General features: G+C 31.9%; 3 protein-coding genes and 1 pseudogene across 3 annotated transcripts; 2 read left to right on the top strand and 2 right to left on the bottom strand.

The window, feature by feature from the left end:
- Window positions 1-3,820: 3,820 nt before the first annotated feature.
- On the top strand, window positions 3,821-10,755 carry LOC122593635 (subtilisin-like protease SBT5.6). Its single transcript, XM_043766062.1, has 9 exons — window positions 3,821-3,916; window positions 4,171-4,369; window positions 6,357-6,536; window positions 7,474-7,585; window positions 8,474-9,035; window positions 9,161-9,264; window positions 9,341-9,698; window positions 9,791-10,004; window positions 10,095-10,755. The coding sequence occupies exons 1-9, from the start codon at window positions 3,848-3,850 to the stop codon at window positions 10,616-10,618; spliced, it is 2,322 nt and encodes a 773-aa protein (XP_043621997.1). The 5' UTR covers window positions 3,821-3,847; the 3' UTR covers window positions 10,619-10,755.
- A 1,425-nt stretch (window positions 10,756-12,180) lies between these two features.
- On the bottom strand, window positions 12,181-13,590 carry LOC122592218 (annotated as a pseudogene).
- A 241-nt stretch (window positions 13,591-13,831) lies between these two features.
- On the bottom strand, window positions 13,832-14,946 carry LOC122592217. Its single transcript, XM_043764413.1, has 2 exons — window positions 14,629-14,946; window positions 13,832-14,536 (listed from the first exon to the last, which is right to left on the bottom strand). Exons 1-2 carry the CDS (start codon window positions 14,944-14,946, stop codon window positions 13,832-13,834), a joined length of 1,023 nt encoding a protein of 340 aa, XP_043620348.1.
- Window positions 14,947-22,758: 7,812 nt separating this feature from the next.
- LOC122594655 lies at window positions 22,759-23,344 on the top strand. The gene has a single exon (XM_043767083.1). The coding sequence runs from the start codon at window positions 22,859-22,861 to the stop codon at window positions 23,270-23,272; it is 414 nt and encodes a 137-aa protein (XP_043623018.1). The 5' UTR covers window positions 22,759-22,858; the 3' UTR covers window positions 23,273-23,344.
- Window positions 23,345-25,805: the final 2,461 nt, after the last annotated feature.

The following is a 25,805-nucleotide window of genomic DNA, read 5'->3' as shown; positions in this document are numbered from 1 at the left end:
AGCTCTTGGGTTATCTTGGTTACCTGAAAAGTGTACTAAACAATGTCAACACTAGGTTGGTGAGTTCGTAGGAAAGAAGGAACAAGAACATGTACCAATGTCATCCATCACATACGCAAACATAAAGAACAAGAGTTTAGACATCAATTAAGTATCTAACATGACCAATGATCTCACACTTACACACAATGTCCCTCAATTGTTCTCATGTCATCCATAATTGTCATCAAGTACGTATTGTACCCGTATAATGTCATCAAGCACTAAAAGTGCCCGTTTGTATTGTTATCATGACCCTCATTTGCATTCATTGCACATAAATTGATCATCCATGACCATCATTGTCCACACATAACCAAACGCCGTGTGTATATACTTCGTATGATACTACTTTTTGAAAGGCCTTTGATGTTTATATATAGGGTCACCCGTAGCCTTCCCACCACATCTCCAACCTTTCAAAGGCATTATCATCCTCCATATATACCCAACTATCCTAAACAAACTCATCATACATAAACAAGTAACCATACATCGAAAACACATAATTGCACGTCATCAAAATCTTCACACAACATGTAATTTACAAATTGTCATCATGCACGAAGTACACTTTTCAGCCCGACTTTTAAAAGAGTAAGGGAAGATACGAAAACTCACCTTTGCCTTGCAAATGTTAAGGTTAGAATGAGCTACAACGTCAATTGATCACCAAACGTTCCCGACCTATCAATGTATAACATAATGTCATCAATGTCATCCCTAATCCCTAGGACAAGTTGGTCTAGTGGTTCAAGTCAAGTCGCTAACCCACAGACACTATAATAATCTTCCCGAGTAAGAACAAGACACTTTGGCTCGACATTTTTAAAAATGAAGGAAGATTCGACCCAAATGATTGTTACCACAAGAAACTAGACTCTCATACGATTCTAACGATAGGTCATATGGCTCAATTGGACTTACGGATCAAAAGTTATAAACCTTTCAAAATGTTATAAAAACCAGTTCTTAACGGGAGTTACCAAAAGTAACGGCCATCACGCCCTTCAGATACTAATGGCCATTACCAAGACTAACGGCCATTACACGCCCTTCAGATACTAACAGCCATTAACAAGACTAACGGCCGTTACAGGGGCAGCCGTTACGGGGGGGCAAATGACTAACGGCCATTAAGATCCCTAACGGGCGTTATGGCCTGCAGATTTTCCAAGATCGATCCAAAACCCATTTCAACTCAAAATCTTGACACAAGGCTCTAATTAGCAGTTCATAAACTAAATTTTTGACATACATAACATGTTTTAACTTCAATCAACACAATCCATTTCAAAACTTGATCCATTAACACAAATCTTTGCTTAAATTCGGCCATAAACAACCCAAGAACACCCACATTTCGATTTTTCACTTCTTGTTGATTAAGGATACTTTTAAATCGATTTTTGAACATAAATAGATAAAACCCACATCAAAAACACACTTATTAACACCCATCTTTGCTCAAAATAGTTCTTGACCATCACAAACCCTAATGAAACCCTAGCTTTGAACCCAAATCGATTTTGACCCGAATTCGACCAAGCACACTTAGATTTAATTAAGAGACATGCTTAACAACTTGAAATAAGGAATTTGAGCTAGAAATCACTTACCAAAACTTCCACAAGCAACCAAACCCGAATTTGACCTAAATGGAGCTTTTTCTTGTACTTGAAACCTTGAATTTTTGATATGATGCTAGAATGATTATGAGGATGATGATTTTGTTATGATTCTACTTGAACCCATTAAATTTGTGAATTAAATTAGAGAGCTTGAGTGTGTGTGTGTGTGTGTGTGTGTGTGTGTGTGTGTGTGTTGTAAGTAAATAAGAAAGAGAAAGAGATGGAGAAATGGGTGGGGGAGAATGGGATAGGGTTGGGTTAACTTGGGTGGGTTAACTTGGGTGGGTCATGGTTTGGTCACAACCCATGGATAGGATCCATTTACATTTTACTAGTTAGCTTGAATGTCATTTAAGTAAAAAAAATCGATTAACACCTATTAATTATCTTGACTAGTACATAATTCTCAACTTGAACAATAAATTGACCCATATGAACACATTGAATCCAATTGAACCTTAAATTGCACTAGAACATTTATTGATTACTAATGCTTAGTCAAAATGTACACATAGTCAAATAGTCAAAAGTCATGATTGTTACATTATTGCACATGAAATGATCTTATTCATAGTTTTTTTTTGCATTGGGTTTGTAGTTTTTGTTGCACATCAGTTGTTTGTTTAAATGTCCATATGAAAAACAAGTTTTATTTCTGATGAATATGATGCAAAGAAGGCAATAGAAAAGCTCTTTAAGTCTAATAATAACTGAAACAAAGGAGGTCGGGTATACATCAACAACAAGTATGCCACTGAATTTATTATATTGAAACATGAATTTTATTAGTCATTTTTTTACTAAAAATGGTGGCTGAGATAGCATGAAAGGTTTTAAAATCTTCGTCAGCGTGTCCGACTTTGATAACATTGCAGCAACCATATATTTCTATAGTTCTATCGACACACGATTATAATTGGGAACATATGTCAATCTATTTATATCAACAATTCGATATGGGTTTACTATCCTACGGAAACATAAATGGGGGCATATTCTTACCCATTGGTGTTCCTAACTGTAGAATCGAGATGGAGACGACTTAGAATTATCAATCTTAAATATTTCGAGGGCTGATGGGATGCAAAGATGTTTGAATTCAAAGATTATAATTAAAAGATGATGATATAATTTTTTTTCTTTCTTTGCCTTAATTAATTTATACAATTGAGAGGAAGAGATTATTACGCAACTAAAAACAAATCAAGATAGTGAATTAGTAGATTATTTGATGATGTTTAAGGTAAGGCTCATCCGAATTTGTAAATGAAAACAAATCAAGATACGGCTGAACGGAATGTTTCTTAAGAAAAACTCAAAGTAATGAAGTAATTAAATTATTAAGATTGATAGATGAGGGTATAATTGTCTTTTTATTAATGTTTCCTTGGATGGATAAAAATGTTTAGTGTAAATATCACCACCCTTTCTTTACAGGTGTTTGGTGAATTGTGAAAAGTTCAAAACTCAAATAGAAAGCAAAGCAAAGGCATAGAAGAGATGAGGGTACACATGTAAATTTATGACCCGTTTCCGTAAATCAAATAAAATCATCAGTGTAAATATCACCAAATGAAATAGAAAGAAAAATACGTTTAAAATAGGACGAAAAGAAAAAATTTGTCAAGTGGGATAGATGTATTAATTTTATTATTATTATAAGCTTGTTTCCTATTTAATTGGAGATTTGATCACGTAATAGTAATTATCATTCGTGATAATTAAAAACTGGGATTTATCTCCTAAGTAGTTATGCGCTACTGTTTCTTATTATTGTTAGGATTCATTCAACTATTTAAATAGATGTGGTGACACAATTCGATTTTCATCTCCGATTAAATGTATTCGTTTTTTTTTTCTTTCAAATCCCATCCAATCATTAATTTTCTTCAGTATTTATATGTAGATTTCTTTTTAGTTCTATCATCTTTATAATTATAAGTAATTTCTTTGTTTATCATAACCTTTAATTAATTTGTTATATAATCCCATCAAGTGGTAGTTTATAAATTCTTCCCTAACACTTTTGTTTTTTTCTTTGTTTGTTTCCTTCATTGCCTTAGATTCAAGATTGTGTTCCTGATAAACCCCTAGATTCTATGCCACGCCACATTACCTTCATATTCATCTTCATATAAATACACATATTTATATTCATTCCCTTTCAAGATTCAACTATGAATACTTCTTTGTTTCTATTACTTCTTCTTCTGCTACCTTTCTTAGCCTCATGCATTGACACCAAGGTTGTACATACATTCAAAACAATATATTTATTTATTTTTCTTGTCCACGCTACTCATTATAGTCAGCATGGTTGTTTTTATTCACTATATATTACGGAGTACTTATAAACTTTTCTCATGGGTCAAGATTTTTTAATAAATCAATGCTTCATACTTTGAAAACATTATATATATAATTGTAAAACGTACACATATATATATATACAAGATGCGGCATTCGTTCTTATGTGAATTTGATTGGTTACTATGGGCAGGTTTACATAGTGCACTTACGTCATTATGAGGATGATGTAGAGAAAACATTACAAGAGATTGAAGAAAGCCATGTTTCTTACCTATCTTCGGTCAAAACCGTCGAAGAGGATGTCAAACCCAGCCTTCTTTACAGTTATAAACATAGCATCAATGGCTTTGCTGCCTTGCTCACCGCAGAAGAAGCCTCTCAACTCTCAGGTACCTAAACCACCACCATCCACTCTATCCCCTTTGTACTTCATATATGAAGTATATATCGTATGGTAACTATTCGTAAGCGCGCAGTGAAACAAACATGGTTGTATCGGTTGGAAAAGGTCCGATCCTCAATCTATGCAAAAGTGGTCGGAGTTCTATAAAAATAGTCTCTCTATCTTAATTTAACAACCATATGTTAATTAATATAATATTATTTTTAATTAATGTACCATAATGTATAAGCTAGTTTCACAACTCACTATATAACTCAAGCAGTGTAGTACATGATACAAAATGTGTTAGATGGGTCGGGTTAATTGGGTTTCGGGTTATTTGGTTCGGGTTATTCGGGTTTCAAAGAATTATAAGTTAACTCATAACCCAAACCAAATAATATTTGGGTTATTTGGGTTTGGGTTGTTTGGGTTCGGGTTTTTCGGATCGTGTTTTGGTTAACCCAAATAAAATGTCATTGAATTTACGTGCATTAGTTACGTAATATTGCAACAATATAGTTTCAATTTCAAAAACTTGAATAATAGTGATACTTATATAGATTAAGTTCTTTATTTTCAAATGTGTTGAAACACTTTTGATTATGCGTTTTTTGAATTTTTAAATGAAAAAATGATAATATTATTAGAATAAAAGTCATAGACAAAACAAATAAATTACAAAATATATAAAAATATAGAAACTACTTATATTAAATAAACAAATTTTGACAATATATAACTCTTTTTATATTCATATTTTTATCATCTTTTATTAGTGTATTTTTTAACATCCATTATTATTTAACTTTGCACGTTTCTGATTTTGTTTATAAATAAAAATTTAATATTCAAATAATATATACTTTAAACAAATTTAATGTGTTATATTAGTGTATATATATATAAACGCATCTTATTTGGGTTGACCAAAACTATAACATTTTCACCTACAACCCAAACTGATTAAGCTTTGGGTTATTTGGATTAACCCAAATGACAACGCACAAACCAAATAACCCAACCCGTATCACCCAAACCCATTCGGGTTGGGTAGGGTTATTTGGGTTTGGTTATTTTCAACACCCCTAATACAAATATCACAACCGTCCAACATGTGCTCTTCTATTTTACAACAAAATCGTTATCATGTGAATTATTGGATTTGTCACTACTCATCCTGCAATAAGCTGGTATACATAGGACATAATTTTAAATCTTTTTAATAATAATGTGGCTCTTGATTTGGTAATATTTAATTATTTTAAGATGGCTTTTCACTTGTATCATAATCATAACATCTCTAATATAAGATGGTTGTTGACTAGTGTAAAAATGTCTTTATACGTAACATGCATGTTTAAGTAGCTAGTAGATAGTGTATCTCTTATGTTCACTCTTCCATTAACAATTGTTACAATTACAATATTTTGGTCATTAATTTCCCTCCATTTTTTGTTTCAAATCTTGATCTACTTAAAGATGGTTTAGACTTTAATTAACTAATAATCACATGATCATATTATAACTAGAAACCGAAGGGTAGATTAAAAATTACGTATATAAGAATGACTTGCTTGAACAAATTAGTAATTAAATCAATATTAGTATATACTACTATACGTCAAACTTGCGGGTTCGATTCTTTAGGGTGTCCAGATCATGTAAGGATTAGGATAAAGGTATTGTACCAGCATCATATGACTCATAAAGTGAGTCGATGTGTATCCAAATTGTGATACCGGGGTTAAGGTTCTAACAATTACCTTCTTCTTTCTTCTTCTTCTTCTTTTTTTTTTTTTTTACTATGTTAAACAATTGAAACATATACATTTTTTTAACAACCAAACAAATACAGTATACTTTTTTTTTCTATATATCTTTTCCTAATTTCCATCTAGCTAGTTGAAATTACTCGCGTAAAAGATGAAGATTTTTGATGCTTACTGACTAATAGAATGTTCGTAATATCTTGTACGTGTATGAATGAATAGATATGGAGGAGGTGGTGAGGGTGATACCAAGCCATGAAAGAGAGTATTCATTGCATACCACAAGGTCATGGGAATTTTCAGGCTTAGAAGAAGAATTGAAGCCAAGTCAATTAGATAGAGAGGACTTGCTCTTCAAATCTCAATATGGCAAAGATGTCATTGTTGGCATGATGGATAGTGGTATTTTTTTTTCTTTTTCTCTATATATTACTCGTATCATTTTCACTTCATACCTTTTAAAGAAGAAAAAGTTGAAATTCTATAATAATTGAGCTAAATGCAACTCCATATACATCATCAAACACGGACCCCCAACTTTTATAAAGACAAATTCTACTAGCTAGAACGATATATAGGAATATTAATTAATTGGCATATATGGACCCATATTCATATCGATATATGTCAAATGTTTCTTAACTTAGGCATAGCAATAGAGCTATACTTATACCCGAAGAATGAATATATAACTTTTTACCCATATATGTCAAAACTTTTCTATACTCCATTATAAAGCAAACTAGCTTTAAGTCATTAAGAACCTGATAAGTCTAAAATGCCCCTCACCTTAATATACATTTCTATACCCACCTCTACAGTTGGACTAAACTACCCCCAAATCTATATCATTCTTAAAACAAATTTCCGCCGTATCGCGCGGGTATTATGCTCGTATTCAATGACTAGTAAGTATATATTTATTTTTTTATTGAGTAAAAATCCAACAAGAGAACAAAATACGTCTTTCAAGAACAATATTGTTGGAAGACTGTTTCCTTCTAATATACTCCACCCGTTCCAATTTAAATGTCCTATTTTGATTTTTCAAGTCTTTTTTTTTAAACTTTGACCGTAAATATTTTTGTTGATGAAATTTATATCAACAAAAAGTGTATCCAAAACTCAATCTGTTAATATAATTTGTAACAATTGTTATAAGATATAAACAAAAATATTTACGGTCAAAGTTGAAGACAGAAGACTTGACAAGTCAAATTTAGACAATTAAAATGGGACGAAGGGAGTAGTGTATAAGAGTAGTACAGTACTTTAATAATTTGGTTATGTTTGTGGTTATGTTTAACATGTGAAGATTTGGTGTTTTAATTTGGTGAAGGGGTGTGGCCAGAGTCAGAGAGCTTCAACGATAGAGGAATGGGACCCATTCCAGAGTCTTGGAAAGGTATCTGCCAAACTGGGCCTACTTTCGAAACAACCCACTGTAACAGGTCAGCCCAACATTTCTCGTTCACTAGTCTTCTACTCTTCTTTGCAAAAAGATATACATGGATACAACATTTTTAATTATAAGTTCACTAGTTATATGATGACATATTGGATAACTTATTATAATATGGTGAACAATACTTATATTATTAACATACAAATAATTTAAAATTGGGTTGGACCAATCATAGCGAAAACTTAAAAATGATGTGATTGGAAAGCTAAGATTGTCCATTTTCATAGAAGACAAATGTATGACCTAAATAATCAAAAACATTGGTGGTTTACCTCTATTTGGCTGCTTCTTAGTGCCATCTTGTGAATTATAAATCCCATGCTTCATTCATTTGTAACAAAGCCACAATGTTGGTCCCTCTCAGAATTGACATATATACTTCACCAATTATGTTGTTTAACAGTTTGCAATGTCCAATAATAATAAGTATTATTATTTAATGTATAGAATATGCAAGCATTGACCAGATAACTTGATACCCTTATACCCTTTAAGGGTATCAAAACAAGAAATCTAAACTACTACTCATTCCAAGACAGTTGCTAATTTTAATTTTTTAGATTAAGGGGGAAAAAAATTGCATAAAAAAACAATGGAAAATGCAACAAAATGGATGTAAAAAACTTATAGGTATACTAAATTTGAACCCAAAAGGTACTGTATTTGACATCAGATAGAGTCTACTTTGGACTTGTATAAGCCAAAGAACCAAATTACAATAGTTTTGAATTTTTTATAATTAGCAATATATAACAATTATTTGACTGTCAAGTGCTAAGGATAAGGAAGCTAAAAAGGAAAGTAGATTCATGTATGAATCTGAATATAGGAAATGTGAACCTTATGATGACTATATATGTACGTATTATGGCAGAAAGCTAATAGGAGCAAGATATTACATTAAAGGTTATGAAGCACGATACGGGCAATTGAACACCTCCCAAGATAGCAGGTCACCACGTGACATGGACGGGCATGGGACCCACACAGCCTCGACAGTTGGAGGCCGAGGTGTGCCCCATGCCTCGGCCCTTGGTGGTTTTTCTCGTGGGACTGCCTTTGGTGGTGCACCAATGTCGCGTCTAGCAATCTACAAAGTCTGCTGGCCCGTACCAGGAAAAGGTAAGGAAGACGGGAATACATGCACCTTTGAAGACATGTTAGCCGCTTTTGATGATGCCATTCGTGATGGTGTTCATATACTGAGCATTTCTATTGGGTCGTCAAGTCCATTAAGTTATGTGGAAGATGGCCTGGCTCTTGGAGCCCTACAAGCAACCAAAAATAACATTTTGGTGGTATGCAGTGGAGGTAATGAAGGCCCGGCTCCATCTACAGTCGTTAACCCCGCCCCATGGATTCTCACGGTTGCTGCAAGTTCCATTGATCGTTCTTTTGAAGCCCCTATTCAGCTAGGAAATGGAATAAAAGTCAAGGTCAGTAGTATCTACACTAACTACATGGAATAAAAGCTATAAATGGACTTGTAAAATGCAATCCATGTTACCTGCCAAGGTCAAAGAATTTAAACTAAAAAGTCAAAGCCTTATTTTTCTAACAGGGACAGTCAGCAACTCCATACAAACTACGACGGCGAAAAATGTATCCGCTTGTTTACGCAGCAGAGATTGTGAATGCAGATATACCACAAACATACATAGCAGGGTAATTATTCCATAACTTTATTTGGACTATGAAAATGACACATAATTACACTATGCTAATCTTAACATTTATGCAGCCAATGTTTACCTGGTTCTTTATCGCCTCAAAAAACCAAGGGCAAGATTGTCTTCTGCTTGCGAGGGAATGGGACGAGAGTTGGAAAAGGGATGGAAGTAAAAAGAGCCGGTGGTATTGGCTACATTTTAGGAAACAGTCCAGCCAACGGAGCTGAGTTAACCGTAGATGCTCATGTTCTTCCAGCAACTGCGGTTACATCAGATGATGCAGTACAGATTCTTAAATACATAAATTCCACAAAAACCCCAACAGCGTATATTTATCCTGGAAAAACTGTGTTACAAACTAAACCAGCTCCTTCAATGGCTGCCTTTTCGAGTAGAGGCCCAAATGCAATTTCACCCGATATTCTCAAGGTAATGGACAAATTTGACAACAACAAAAGCCCATTTTGAAGGTTTATAATGTAAAGTTGACTTCATTGATAACTTTTTGGGTTTCTCGACAGCCGGATATTGCTGCACCAGGGTTGAACATATTGGCAGCTTGGACAGAAGGAAACTCTCCAACTAAGATAGCAACCGACCCTCGAAGAGTAAAGTACAACTTACTTTCAGGAACTTCAATGGCTTGTCCTCATGTAGCCGCTGCAGCTGCACTGCTTAAAGCGATTCATCCTGATTGGAGCGTTGCCGCTATAAAATCTGCACTCGTAACCACGGGTACACCTTTCAAATCACGAATTTTATTATTTTTACTACCAGTTTTTTAATAGATATAACTTAATTCTTTTTTATTTATTTGATTCACAGCTGGACTGCTAAACAATGCTGGAGGTAAACTAACAGATGCATCAGGCAATCAGGCAGATCCATTCCAATTTGGGTCGGGTCATTTTAGGCCAGAAAAGGCAGCTGATCCTGGACTAGTCTACGATGCTACTTACACGGATTATTTATCATTTCTTTGCAGTCATAGTGATCTAAAATCCAATCCATCTTTCAAATGCCCGAAAACTACACCATTGGCCCAAAATCTAAACTACCCGTCTTTCAGCTTCCCAAAACTAAATGGAAAAGTAACCGTTAAAAGAACAGTCACAAACGTTGGAGGCAAAGGAAGCGTATACTTTGCTAGAGTAGAATGGCCATCTGGAATCTCTGTTAAGGTATCTCCACCTATTTTGCACTTTAACAACGTAGGACAGCAGAAAAGTTTTGAGTTGACGGTTGAAGCAGATGTTAAGGCGGATAACGGCGTGTACTCATTCGGGTGGCTCACTTGGAGCGACGGCGTCCACATTGTTCGCAGTCCTATTACATTTTCCTTAATGTAGTTATGATCAGTCTTCATTTCAAATGTTCTTGAAAAACACAAGAACATAAAAGATGAATAATTTAAAGAAATTTAAACATATAGATGAATGTCAACAAATCAAAGAAGTTAAGTTGCAACTTTTATGTTTTCTTGCCAGATTTTCATTTTTTTACTTATAATTAACATGTTTGTTCTTAAATTCAATTCCCATATACAAGATGCTTTATGTCCCAAAATAATAAAATAATGTGACTCAGATGATAATCGATGACATTTTATTTTGTTTTTGACAAAAAATAAAATACAATTATTATGTGATTCGCTTGTATATCTTGAATGGCCAGACAAGCTTTATCCAGGTGTTATAAATAGTATAGTAGTACTGCACGAAAGTTATAAGAGCAGCGTGTTCTTGAAGTAGACGGTATTATTGTATATTCCATTTTGACATGTGTCACTTGCACTCATCCACAACCCTTGTCAACCTCTTATTTGCAAAACAATTAATGTTGAAATTTCCAATTATTCCATTATATATACCTTGTACGCATAAGATTTTCAAAGGAATTTTAATTCAAAACAGAGGTTTACAATTGCGATAATCGAATATGTAACTTGTATATTAATCAAAAGACATAAACATTTATTTATTTCAAATGTGTCAGCTGATATTTAATTTAATAAATAACATTAATAGAATATTAAATCTGATAGTTTCTTTCTGCACAAAATTGTAACAAGTTCCCTCAAATTACTTAGACATTAATTAGCATATGATTATGAATACTCCATCCTGTGAAAGAAACACGCAATACAATAGCCCCTTAGCCAAAAGGTTCAAATTATGTCGAGAACATGCAATAATCCAAACTTGAAATCTTCATTCAATTGTAATGATATCTCAGCACGAAACATCTCTTTTAGAACCCGGCCAAACCCTTATAATGAACATGAACGATACATGCTTTATGTCTTTATATATATTTGACAATGTTGTTTTAAAAAGGATTATATCTACTTAATTAGTGAAACCCATTGATAATACACCATTAAAACCATTATTTATTTGTTGCCAAAGTGTATAGTACAAACATGTTTGACACATAATCATTTTGGAGGCTCAAAAGTGAGCAAAATTCACCTTGCTTAAATAAAAGAACTAAAGTAGGATAGTGGGCCCACAAATATTTGCCCAAAATAAATGGGCTACATTGTCTGTAATGGGCTTTCATGTAACCAGTGAAACATATTGAATTGGGCGCATTACTATTTGGTCCCACGACATTATAACGTGGCCTCTATAAATTGAAGGCCATAAAAGTAATCCTAATTAATGGTTATTTAACCTTTAACCTCCGTCTTTAGGATATAGGGTATGTTTGGCAAAGTTAGCTGTAGTTTTTCATCAAAGCTGTTAATAGGAGCTTTAGCTTTTTAAAAACGTTTGACATGTTAACTGTAGCTGTAACTTAAAAGTGTAAAATGACTAAAAAGGACAAAATATTATAACTATAAAAAATGTCATAAGTAAATGCAAAAAACACTTAGAAGCAAATTCAAATATAAAATGTTATAAACATATCATCGACGACGTGCATCCCATATTAAATCAGCAATCTCATCACGAATTTGTTTCATCTCATTGACGTTCCTTCAAAAGAGTTTTTGAAGTTTGTTGTATGACCATAAAGATCATGAAGTTCGTCCTGTGGTATGTAATTTGGATGTTCTTCCATCACTGTAAACATCATGTCTTCTTGAGAACTATTACGAATATAGTTATGTAATGCAAATGTAGCCATAATAACATCAATTTGAGTTTTCACGCTGTACTTGGGCATTCGATCAAGTATTTTCCATCGTTTCTTTAGAATTCCAAAGGACCTTTCAATATGACTTCTTAGAGATGAATGACAACGATTGAAAGCTTCTTTTTTATTTGTTGGTGCTTCATGTTGAAATTGAGATTGATGGTATCTTGTCCTAGAATATGGAACAAGATATCCTTTTCTATCTGGGTATCATTTATCAACCAAATAATATTTACCTTGTAAAAATATTAAACATCAAAATAATAAGCATATTGTAATCTGTAGAAAATAATAATAAAATAATAATATAATTATGTATGAGATACCTTCCGGTGGCTTTGGAAAATTCATTGAGGATGTGTTTGTTGCATGCATAAAAACACGTGTGTCGTGTGCCGAACCCTCCCACCCAACGGACACAAATGTAAAACACATATTAAAATCGCATATTGCCATTACATTGAAAGTAGGTACTCCTTTTCTACCTATAGAAGGTAGTTGTTGACCCTCGGAGATGCATGCCCCTATATGTGTACCATCAATGCATCCAATACAATTCTATACAAAATACATAAGAAAATAATAAGTTACTAAGTTATAGTATGAAATTCTAGAAACTACAAATAAGAATGTATAAATAAGTATGTACCTTGAAATACGGCATGTATCTTTGGTCATTCACGATTTCAGGTGGTATGGATTGAAAAGTTGCATCTTTCGGCTTAATAATGTCTCGAGCTAAACCTTGGAAACCTTTACCTCTACCAGTTATCGCCTCTAAAACTTCATGGAATGCTCTGCTTATCATCTCACCGGAACGTTGGAATCGCTCATCTACATCCATATTTGAAACCTCTAACGCAAGTGTATAAACAAATATCCCTAATTTCTCAAGAGTTGACATTTTATCACTTGACTTTAAACCATAACTTGACTCTAGTTGTCCACATAATTTTCTGAACACATCCGGGTGCATTCTAAAAGCATTTACACATAGTATAGGATTTCCATTTAAAACCTCAGTCATCCAAATCTCTCCTGTGTGAGGTGATGTCATGCATGGTTCCTTGTACATATACTTATAATAGTGTGCGGCAACTAGATCACTTGTGGAGCATATATCCATGAAACAGTTTATGCAAAGCAATTTCTTTCTGTTCATTGTTGGTTCAATATCCATTGTAATCCTATACACGAAAGAAATTCAATAAACATGTGCTTATAATACAAATGCATCAAACAACATCCAAAAACTAATTTATATAAACTCACAAATTTCATATAACGTTAACTCGAAGAAAACTCCATAAAGAAAAATATCCCAAGTAGAATAATTATCTAATCCAAACGACATAATAATGTAATAAAAACACATAATAACTGCATAATAAGTCATCAAATACTAATTAATAAATAAAGCTTTAGTCGAGGGAGTTTTGCTTATGGAGGAGCCAATCCAATCTACGGTTATCATTCAGCAGACTTATGAATATTTCTCTCTTAATAGGATCCTCAAATAAATCAATAGCAAACATCCAAACATTATCGCCTTCCATCATTTTTTCTTCCTCTACCATGCGTCCAATTATACTTACGGCAGCTTCAATACTGAACTTACTAGTTTTATTGTCACCCGAAGCATCTGACTTTAAAATTTGTATAAGTTCTTGTTGATTAGCATTACTTTGACTTTGATGATCCTTCAACATTGTAGTTCCTGATGACTCTCTACCTTTACGCTTCATCTTAACGGGTTTAAGTTTGGTACTCATTTTTTTTGTATGCTTATTAACCTGTTTTAAAACCCCACTTTTGTTTGAGGTTGATGCTCTGTCTCCATTTACACCATCTAAAAATTCTTCAAAGAATTCGTCCTCTTGCCTTTCTAGGTTCTCAAGTCGGGAAGAGTATCCATTGTTGGCTTGAAAAGCATCTACCTCTTCACCACTCACTACATCGTCGTCTTCAAGGTTTTCAATAAACACCTCATTTACACCACTCGGATCCATAGAAGATGCAACACAATTCACGCCACTGGCAACCGCATCCGCAAATAGCTGATCCCATGCTTCTTGTAGTTCTATAGATGGTTGCTTACTTTGTAATTTTCTATATTTACTATTTTCCTACAAAATATAATGGTTAAGTGCAACATTTCATTATAAGTAAATATATATTAAGGGTTTGTATTATATTTTAAAATGTTTTCATATGTTACCTTAATTTTCTTTTTCCACCAATCGTCTGAGCAAATAAGCGTCTTTGTGCTCTCATCCCATCCAAGTCCGATTTCTCCGTTCTTTAGTGATTTCCAAAGATTGTAATCTTTTTTCATATTATCATACTTGTTCTTCAATGCTCCTTTACTAGGGAATGTGTGGTTAATTATTTTCTCAAACTCTGGCTGAAGTTCGACCCACTTAAAGGTGGAACTTCGACCATGCTTTGTAATATATTCGTTTAAGAAGGCACACAAAGACAAAACCCACGGATCTGGCCAATTCTCTCGTAGTTTCTTGTCCTTATGTTTGGCCATCTAGCAATTGAAAAACGCAAGTAGCAAATAACTAATGAAATTCAAGTTAAAGTTACTGTTAAATCTGTACATTACCCTTAAAATCCAATGAGAGCAATAGATACTTATGGTACTTAAAACTTAAAAGTACTACCACCTAGATTGAACAAGGTTTACTTGATTCGTTAGCTGATACATGTAACCTTACTGAGCACTAGAAAATTATGCATGGGTCAAAATATTACAAGTATAATTACAATACAAATATACATGGATCTTACATCCATATATGGACAAGAGGCAATGAAAGTACATGAAAGTTCAACTAGCTAACACAAGTAAATTTTCGTACATAAAAAGCTTACACGAATATAAAAACCAAATACGACCACATGGTAGGTACACCACATAAGACGAAATTTTATATATAGACATGGATTTGTACATGCATATATATGTTCAAATTTAATGATCGATTAGTCTGGTTACTTTTAAATTACAGATTGGTAATTAGTAGTTAGATGGTTCCCATAAGTTCAGACTTGAGGATTTTGTTCAGAGCAAATGGGCAAAATTTTAACAATGTAAGTATCTAATAAACTAAATTGATCTACAAGATACGATTCCATTATACATATATTGTCAAACTACACTAATCAAGTTACATACTATCAATAGTAAAATAGGCTAGCAACTAGAACTTTACATAAAAAAAAACTAAAAATAATATATGATCATAATCATACTCAAATTTATCAAATATAATCAAGAAACTTCAAAGAATTGTATAACATATACTAAAAAATTAAAACCTAAATTAAAGATTATTACGGCACTTACCAGAAGAGATGAACAAGATAAGAGAATGGATTAGGGTTGCGTGTGATTTGTGTATGTATAACAAGGAATAAGAGTAAAAATAGGGATATATACTAAAAAGAGGCCAACGTGATTATAGATCTTGGGGTATATGTGGAATTTTCCATATTAGAAGCTTTAGCTTTTTGTAGAACGCTTCTTTTGGTAGCGTTTTGTTACAAAGCTTTTAGTATCAAAATAAAAGCTAAAGCTACTTCTTACCAAACAAAGCTTTTGACATAAGAGGAGCTTTTCATCCAAATTAAAAGCTAAAGCTCTTAAAAAGCTCTTTGAAAAGCTTGTGCCAAACACGCCCATACAAGGTTTTCTCTAATGACTGCTCTTGCTCTATATGGGTTGTCAATAAGCTACATAAATAATTGTATTTTTTATATTAAATTCTCACCTTTTTAACTTTAGTATAAAAGTACAGTCGATCAATTTATGAATGTTAATAACATCCATTAACAAAACCCTATATAAATCCATACATGTACGACAATAATGTTGAATTTGTTTAATTAGAAATTTTGATTACTTGTTCAAAACTAGAAGAAGCACCACATCAACCCCCCGCATGGTGGATGTTTTTCATGCCGAAAATATACAAGAACGTACTCTTACTAATGCTTATTTAGTTTTTAGGAAAAAGTTGATTCAAAAGTATATGCATACATACATACATGAAAGATATAACAATCCACATACTCTGCGTCAAACATGTGGTATTATATACATATATATTGCCGGTAGAGCTGAGAGAAAAAAAGATTGAATTCTCTAGCTTCTGATTGGCTGTTGGTTTTATTTTCTTATGTTTTGATTGGTTGAGTCTATTTTTAGAAATGATTTAAAATTTATTTATAGAAGGATCTTTTCATTAATGAAGTTAAATATAAAACAAATATATTAGTAATTATATTTGGAATTTAAAGAAGATGCTTAATACTTGATACAAACAAATTATTTAAAAAAATATAAAAGTTTTGATTTATTTTTAATTTAACTTGAACATAATAAAAACCAAATTAATATATAGGTTAGTAAATTGACTGCAGACTATATAACTAGAACACAATTGTTAAACATAATGAGAAATAGTAGCTTATCAACATTATTACTATATATTTTTAAACATGTGATTTTCTAAAGTTCGTTTAAAAGAATCGGGATTATGTACTCCACCATTATTGTTCATGCAAGAATTATAACTATTTATAGTGTATAATTTTTCTCAAATTTATAATTAAATTTTTTTAACAATAAGAGTTTTTTTTTAAGCCTACATAAAGATTCAATTAGAACCACCCCAATTGGGATGACAGGTTATAAATCTTTAACCTTAATCAAACCCACTAAAGTTTCATATCTTTAATTACAACCAAGACCCAAATTGCGTCAACCTGTAGGTTTGTGTGTTATTAGGTTAAATGGGTTGTTATTAGATCAATTTAGTCAAATTAGTTGTTTTTGAGACAAATTGGTTGATGGGTTGAAATGTCAAATGTGTGGTTTTTTGTCAAACAGATCAGTATTAATTATAAACAAATTAATATAAAACTATTTCAGGTTGGGAGGTGGACCTAGAGGTGTACAAAAAACCGGGTTGAAACCCGAACCAGAACCCAAAACTAGTCAACAACTGGGTCTGACCCAACCCAGCGGTTACTAACTATTTGGGTTTTCGTTTTTATATCTGGTTGAGATCGGGTCTGGCACGGGTTTTGGTCAAAAAAATTTGGTAAAACCTGGTCAATACCCAGTCAAAGTTTGACCAAAAACCGGTATCAAACCGGGTTGGTTTGGGTCAAATCCGGTTTTGGCCTCATTGACCAAAAAACAGGTCGAATTGAGTAAAAACCATTTTTGTACACTAGGTGGACCTGACAACCAAAAGAGCCAACCCGAACTAACCTGAAAAAAATCAAGTTGTCGGGTTGGCAGGTTGAGATACTTGACCTAAAAATGTTTTCTTCAAATTGAGTATCGGGTTAGATTGACTATTGACAACCTTAACATGATATATCTAAAATTACACGTGTGTAAAATTTTATCTGAACTTTATATTCAATCTATCATATTAAACTTCATATATCAATAAACATGCCAAAAAAAAAATACTAATATTATAAGACTCATAAAAATATCAATAGAACAATCTTTACAATTAAATTAAACTACATGTTTTTTTTTCTCTTTCACAATACATTTTCTAATAATTTGACGTGTATTTTTTGCAATGTATGATGCATATATCAATTTATCTTTTTACCCGATCGGTTCATATATCAATTTATCTTTTTATCCGTCACCGACCGGGTATTAATCTAGTTAAGCAATGGGCATATACGCATCATCATAAATATATACTCCGTATATGTTTAAAATCCGTAACTAAACAAATGGAAAAAAAAAAAAATTCATGTGAAAAGTCAAGACCAGCAAGGAGATTAATTATGAGATAATGTTTATGACACGTGTTGTTAAGAACTAGAAAGAATAGATCTAGATAATGTGAAAAATTCACGTGAACTTTTAGCAATGACATTTTGTTGTCCCAAAATATCGTATTTTATTTGTGTGTTTTTTAATGTATACCAAAAGATTTTTGTGGAAACCTATTTTTTTTTGAAAAACTTGGAGAACTTTTATAAATAATCCGTATATGAATGATATATATGAACATTTATATATAATTTAATTTATATGTTTTTAATATCATTTTTTTTCTCATATAAATTTACATATGAGTGAAATCATTCACATATATCTATATAATTATTAAAATAGTAATTAACCGACCTTGTTAAAGACATTCTCAAAACTTAAGTTATGTTAAAAAATTGCCACATAGGATCTAAACCTATGTGTCATCTCCATAATAAACCAAAAACTATTTTTTTTTAATTTATTACTATTAAATTAAATGGAAAAAAACTTACAAACATACGGACCTTATACCCGACCCTAATCTAAACCTCATTATATTTCTTCTCCTATTCTCTCTTTAACCTTAACCTCCATTCTTTCTTTTGTTTACACAAATAAGATATTAGTTGGTGTTCTTACGGTCTCATTCATGTTCTGGGGTTTTATTGTTTTTATTAATGAATTGGCTATAATATATCTCTTCTTTTCTTTTTGATTTATTTGGTTCACCTAAATCGTTATTTTGTTTGGTTTTGCAGATGGGTAGATGGCTCTCCTATCTCATTCTCTAATATCATCTTCTCCTCTCTAGGTTGTGAAAACTTTAATAACAATTAATACTTTTCTTTTAATTATTTAATTCCAATTATTATAAGTTGCCATCAATTAGGTTCTTAATTTTTATAGTATTATGTTTGTCATATTCTTTGAAATTGTTTTATAAGTATATGTATAACCTACTGTTAACCGATGTTCTTAATTCATTTGATTAACAATTTTGATATTTAGTCTTTTTTCCTAAAAAAGTTTTGATTTTCACCATTTTCTTATCATCTTTTTCGAATATTATTAATGTTTTATTACTCATGGGTAGATGTCGTCCTCTGGTTATGTTAAATCTAACAATCGTCATGATCATCTTCAATTATGGGCTTTTCTTATTATTGAAATAGGAACTTTAGCTAGAAACAAAATGTCCACCATTGCCATCGGAATTTCTATTTAGAGTCCAAATCAGCAGAAGTTTTCGTTAAAACAGTTATCACCGACTAGCCATGCTTTGTGGCTCTACTTCCCTGTATCAATATTTTTGAACTGCCTTTTGGACTACTCTTTCTGCTATTTCATCTTTGTAGAGTAATTGATGATTGATAAGTTCAGGTTGACAAAATGTGTGCAAATCGTGCAACTGTACCTTGAGGTATGCATTTTCTAACACGAAAAAGCCTTTTATTTTCTATTTGATATCAATGGGACAACAATGTTGTACAAAGATGTCTCTTTTTATCATGGATATAGACACTTTATCAGCAAAACCTCATTTACTAGCTATGGTTAACAACAGTCCCCAATGATCATTTGTTCAACATTATCCAAGTTACTTATATCATCACTCATATAAAAAGTAGTCTTTAACTTTGGAGTTGTTACCATCTGAATTTATATGATAGACTAGAACATTGTAGTCTTTATCGAGATACATTTATGGCAATGTTTTGTGATTACAGATCTTTTGTTCAGGTTTTCTTTCCAAACCACACCAATATTGAGTCTTTTAATTTTATAAGCTAGGAGTGGCGGCAAACGGTCATAGTTGACGGTAATGAGTCGTTTCTGATATACCTTGAAAGGCTTTTTTGTTTTTGGCCGATGTTGAAATGTTTTTAGGTTGGTGTATTTGATTGATATGGTATATTGTTTGAAATTTACTCATAGGAGGGATTTAGCATTAGTCTATATAGTAGATACCTTTGTTGTTGATTAGGAAATAGCTTAGTAGTTAATTTGTGTATGATAAATGCAGGTCACAATGATATAATTTTATCATACTGACAAAAAGGTGAAGAACATAAAGCAACACATGCTTAATTTAGTTGTTGGGTAACCTTATCAACATTTTCAATACTCCCCAGGAGCGGTTGGATGGTTAGGACATCCTATCTTTAGAGATAAAGAAGGGCGTGAACTTTTTTGTACGTCGTATGCCTACCTTTTTTGAAACATTTCCGGTCGTTTCGGTAGACGGAGACAGGATTGTTAGAGCCGATGTTCCTTTTCGAAGGGCAGAATCCAAGTATAGTGAGCTAAGCTAGAAAATAAAGCCTTATTGTTATTAGTGATGCATTCGCTCCATGGTTTAGCTTTTAGTTTTCCTTTCTAAGTGATAGAAGATGCATTCGTTCCATAGTTTAGCTTTTATTTTTCCTTTCTAAATGATAGGAGACAAGCGAGAACGCTAGGGAAATTCTTCTCCTTGAGCTTTCTATGGGGTGTATTTTAGTCGTTTATTTTTACTGCATGACATGGCTTTGCTGGTTTCTCAAGCATCCCCTTACTTGGTCTCAAGGATATGACTATCATATATAAGTTCTTTAATGGGCAATAGCAGTCACACATTTCTATATACCCTTGATCGCTCATGCTTATCTACTTTTTTCATGCATTCCACTACGATAAAAAGTCACATTTTTTGGGTTTCCCTATGTAAATGCAACAGTTAGATTTTGGTGCAAATGTTTCTTACATAGAACTAGGTATGAATGACATTGGAAAGCCTGCTTGGGATCAATTCACTACGATGTCATTATAGATGGTATACAGATATATTGGTACCGAGTGAGGCCCATATTAAACGGCTCATGCAGGCTGTTATATATTACCCCAATAGCGACGAGTTCTTGTCAAATTTCTGACACTCCTAGTGTAGGGCATAGTGTTGATAACATAGTTTACAATTATAATGAAATTAAGTCACATTGAAACTAAGTACTTATATTCGCCTGCCTATACCTAAAAAGCTATGCATATAAAAATGGTTAATTTGTACGTGATTAGATTATGCTATCACAAATTATTTTATATAAGAAAACTAAGTATCTACCTACATTTAACTACACGATAAAAATGACTTTTGCTATGTAGTAAAAGTAAACCTAAAGAGACACCACATTTAAAAAAGGGAAGAAATATCAATGTTGAGCATCGTACAGGCATTCTCTTTAGTGATATGTTAATTATAGTGCAAATGGTCTTTTCTGATTCAAAAACTATGTTGTATTTACTAATATTGCTTGCTTCATAATTTAAGATGCATTGTTTTACTTCTGTCCATAACGCTACAATAAAAAGTTAACAATCAGCAATGTCTGTCAAAAACTACAAGTCAAACTCTTCAATTAACACTTTTTAACAACCGCGCATCGCGCGGGTAAAAAACCTAGTATAATATATAATATCTACCAATAAACTAAAACAGGATTGAGATGTTATTGAAACGACACATGGTTTAATCCTTGGTCGACACGTGTCCTTTTAATTTATTTATTTTATTAAATTAGCTTTTGTAATTGTATATAGATTCAATTTCCTTATTATATTTAGATTTAAACTCTAACTCTTTGCTTATAGATACAAAATACATTATAACCTTATTTGATTGATCGTTTTTCTCATTAATAAAATTGTTTTTTTTTTTTAATTCTTCAACCTCTATTACTTATATTACTTATAATAATAAGTTATTGTCATGAAGATTTCAAAATTTTGAGTTTACGATCCGAAACCACAAAGTTATTTGTTGTCATCCACCATGCTTACAAGTTTCGATTTTAATGTGATTGTAAAAATTCAAGGTAAATCCAAAACTCTAACTAATTAAACATATATTATATTTATCATTACTGTTTATTATAATTTATTTTTGATCATCGGTTTATTTTAACCACAACTTATTTTATACCCATGAATCATGTAAGCATATTCGAAATTCTTTGAGGATACAATAATCTATATTTATAAAATTCTTGCGTTTCTCTTAAATATATATATAAGGAAAAAAGTTTAGGCCGAACTGAAACGCGAGATGTACCAAGCTGCAATGTAAGTCCCAAATTTATAGAAGCTTAACGTAATTAGTTGTGCTCGTTTAATTACTTAAAACGAAAAAAATGTGAATAAGATCTTTAATAACGTAATCCTCTCCATAGAGAATTGAAGAAGAACCTTGCTAGCTAGCTCTACCGTAAGTTGTACTCCATGCAAATTATACTTGTACAGAGTTACGTGACTCACAAGTAACCTTGCTTGCTAAGCTGTATTTAATTATTAATTAGTTTAGGCAAGTAGCTAGCTGACACACATTCAATTACTTTTAGCGAGAGAAAACCAACAAAGACTTTTTTAAGTTTTTAGATATATATCTAAAAAAAAAAACTGGGACCACACTCAAACGACAGGGAATGATTGAGTACTTACGACGTTTCATATCCTATATATATATCCTTCATTTTCATCATTCACAAATTTCATTCCATTCCGGCTCTTGAAACCAGCCAGCCTCTATTTATATATATATATATATATATATATTGCCGATCGAAGAATTAAAACACTTGATTTTTCTCTCGATCGCGATCAATTGGATCGGATGGCAATGGCGGAAGAGTTTGAAGAATCTGATATCGTGTTCAATGGCGGAAACTATATCATCGAGAATAATGAAGATTATTGCTTAAAGAAATGGTTCACTGATTCATCAGATGATGAATTACGAATTAGAGCGAAAAGAAAAAAACTCGATGACAAGAAACCAAAGCCAATGAGCATACCAAAGAGGAATCATAGTTTGGCTTGGTTACGTTACATCGAACCACGTTTGATACTCGAATACGAGTACGAAGATGAAGATGAAATGGTGCCGCCTCATGTAATGATAAGAAGACGATTAGCTGAGAAAATGGCGTTTTCGGTTTGTTCTGGGATGGGAAGGACATTGAAAGGAAGAGATTTGAGTGAAATGAGGAATTCTGTTTTGAGAATGACTGGATTTCTTGAAACTTAATTAATTAAGATGCGCGCATATATTATTTTACATTTCATTTCAAGATATATCATTTGATCACTAAATGTTCCAAGTGAGTAATATATATATATATATATATTATTATTGAATGTAAGTTAATTAAATGTATATCATCAATGTACTATATACGTTAGTTGTTCATTTGAAAGCAAATGATCGATCAAAATATTGAAGCTGCTGTTAGAATTAATTAACCAACTTATTTTGTACTAGTACTTTATTATTTATCTATATTACTATTATATTGATGATTATTTGCTCTTAGATTAAGAATAAACTTGTTGTGTGAATATATAGAAATGTGTGTGTGTATATTGTTTACTTGAACGAAAAAGCATAACTTCAAATATGTATTTTATAAGGTATGAAACTTGCAAGGAACAATGCATAATTGTCAGTTTATGTATATCTGTATGTAGATATATTGGTATGATTGAAATGAGCTTGCATTCTATGTTTTTTGTAGTTCGGTTTGCCTAATGTTTGGTTTATGGCTTGCATGGCCTAAAACTTGATTATTAATTATATATAGGGGGTTTGTGTATTTATGAGTGGCTTGACGGCTTAATTCTAAGCATCGAATGTACATGTTAAATAACGTTATTGATAATGGTTTATATAATGTGAGATATAAATAAGTTTTTCCTAATTATTGGGGTCTTGGCCTAACGGTTAAGGAGTTTATCATTTGTGTTTTCTTTCTGGAATGCTAAAGATTCAAATTAATCTTGTCAAATGTAAATTTGGTAAGGAGGGGTTAACTACATTATACTCACTAAGACTGAGATGGAGAACAAATTAAGCTTTTACAGGATTCGATCCTCAAAGCCTTTTATAAAAAAATATATGTTTTTGAGGAAAAATATATTGAATACACTTGTATCAATTTTAGCTGGGTTAACTCATTTTACACACAGATCGATACTTGTATAGCCAATCTAGTCTTGATCTTTAACAAAACTATTTACAAGGTTGGTCTATAGAATATATGGCTTAGTTTTATCATACATTTGATTAAAGTTAAAACTTTTTGAGATTAATTAAAATTAGTTAAAAAAAAAAATAGTACCCCCTGAAATAAAAAATTCAAATAGAAGGTTATTTGTTGACTATAATTGTATTCCATTATATCACATGCCAATAGGAAGAATATAATCTTTGGAGTTTTGTGTAGGCAAAAACCATCAAGATGAGACTCTCTATAATTTGATTTGATTAGTTATATTCTGTATGTTTCAAGAAATCTCACGTTTTAAGACTCTCAAGAAAAATATTTTGTGTATATATTAATTTTCTTTCTTTTTTATTTATATTTATACTATCTAATAAAACAAACCACCTTTTTTTTCCTTAAACTTTCTTAAAAAACCAAAAATACTTTTATCTTTTATTCACTAATTTAAACAACTCTATCTAATATACCTATTATACCTTTAATGAAATAATTTATATTATAGATCTCCCAACACTTAAAATAACTACAATACCACATTTAACATCAATTACTTTTACATTCACCACTGCCGCCCTCACCGTACACATTGTTGCCCCACCACCGTCACCACCACCACCTCAGCTATCACTACCACCGTCGCCGGATTGCGCGGACATAAGTCTAGTTTTATCTAGAACAATAATACTCCGTATAATATGAAAAAGTTATAGAATATGTTTGTTTTATGTTAATGACTTTGATAAAATATGGGTTGCATAAATCCTTCCTAACCATGGGGTATAAAGTATAAACAATTTTTATTTCTTATATCTCATCAATCTTTTTTATTTATCGCCTTCATTATTTTCATATTTATACTCTTTTATAAAACTTTTATGACTTTTTTATTTTTTAAAATGTTTAAAAAATTGTAATATAATCACATAAATAAATATACAACATATATTGTGAATTTTTTGACAAAACCAACTTTAACCAGAGACAGAGAATCTAGAGTTTTTGTTGATCAAAAATACTATAAATAAAAGAGTTATTTAATTACATCTTAAAACTTAGAAAACGCCTAAGATATTCTTTTTATCGAATGAAAACATAGATCAGATTGAGCCAATATACATCGATATGCTATGACAAATAACAAAACATTAATTAAGCATTATCTTTCATTATTCATTTAATTTTGTGTTATATACATAAATCACCACTTCTAGTTCTTACTAGAAAGGATGTTATGACTAAATAAACAATATTATTATCACTATTATAGTAATTATATATTTTTGAAGATTACATCATCGTCATTATTTTGACTTCCTATTCATGCCATCGCACCAATAATATCATATTGTCAACTTCAGTTGATGAAAAAATATATAACAAAACACACGTCACCACATTCGAACACCACCACGTGTCTATGATCATAACCACCACAAATCGTCCAAATAGGCCAATAAAAATAATACTATAGAAACACGTCTAATATATATATATACTATAAACTTGAAAAAAAACTAGTAAAAGGGCCATAAAGGTATGATAATCATTAATTAGCTA

Source organism: Erigeron canadensis, chromosome 3 (assembly GCF_010389155.1).
Source record: "Erigeron canadensis isolate Cc75 chromosome 3, C_canadensis_v1, whole genome shotgun sequence".
NCBI classification, from domain to species: Eukaryota; Viridiplantae; Streptophyta; class Magnoliopsida; order Asterales; family Asteraceae; genus Erigeron; species Erigeron canadensis.
Note: the sequence above shows the minus strand (reverse complement) of the source record. Positions and strands in the feature narration are given on the sequence as shown.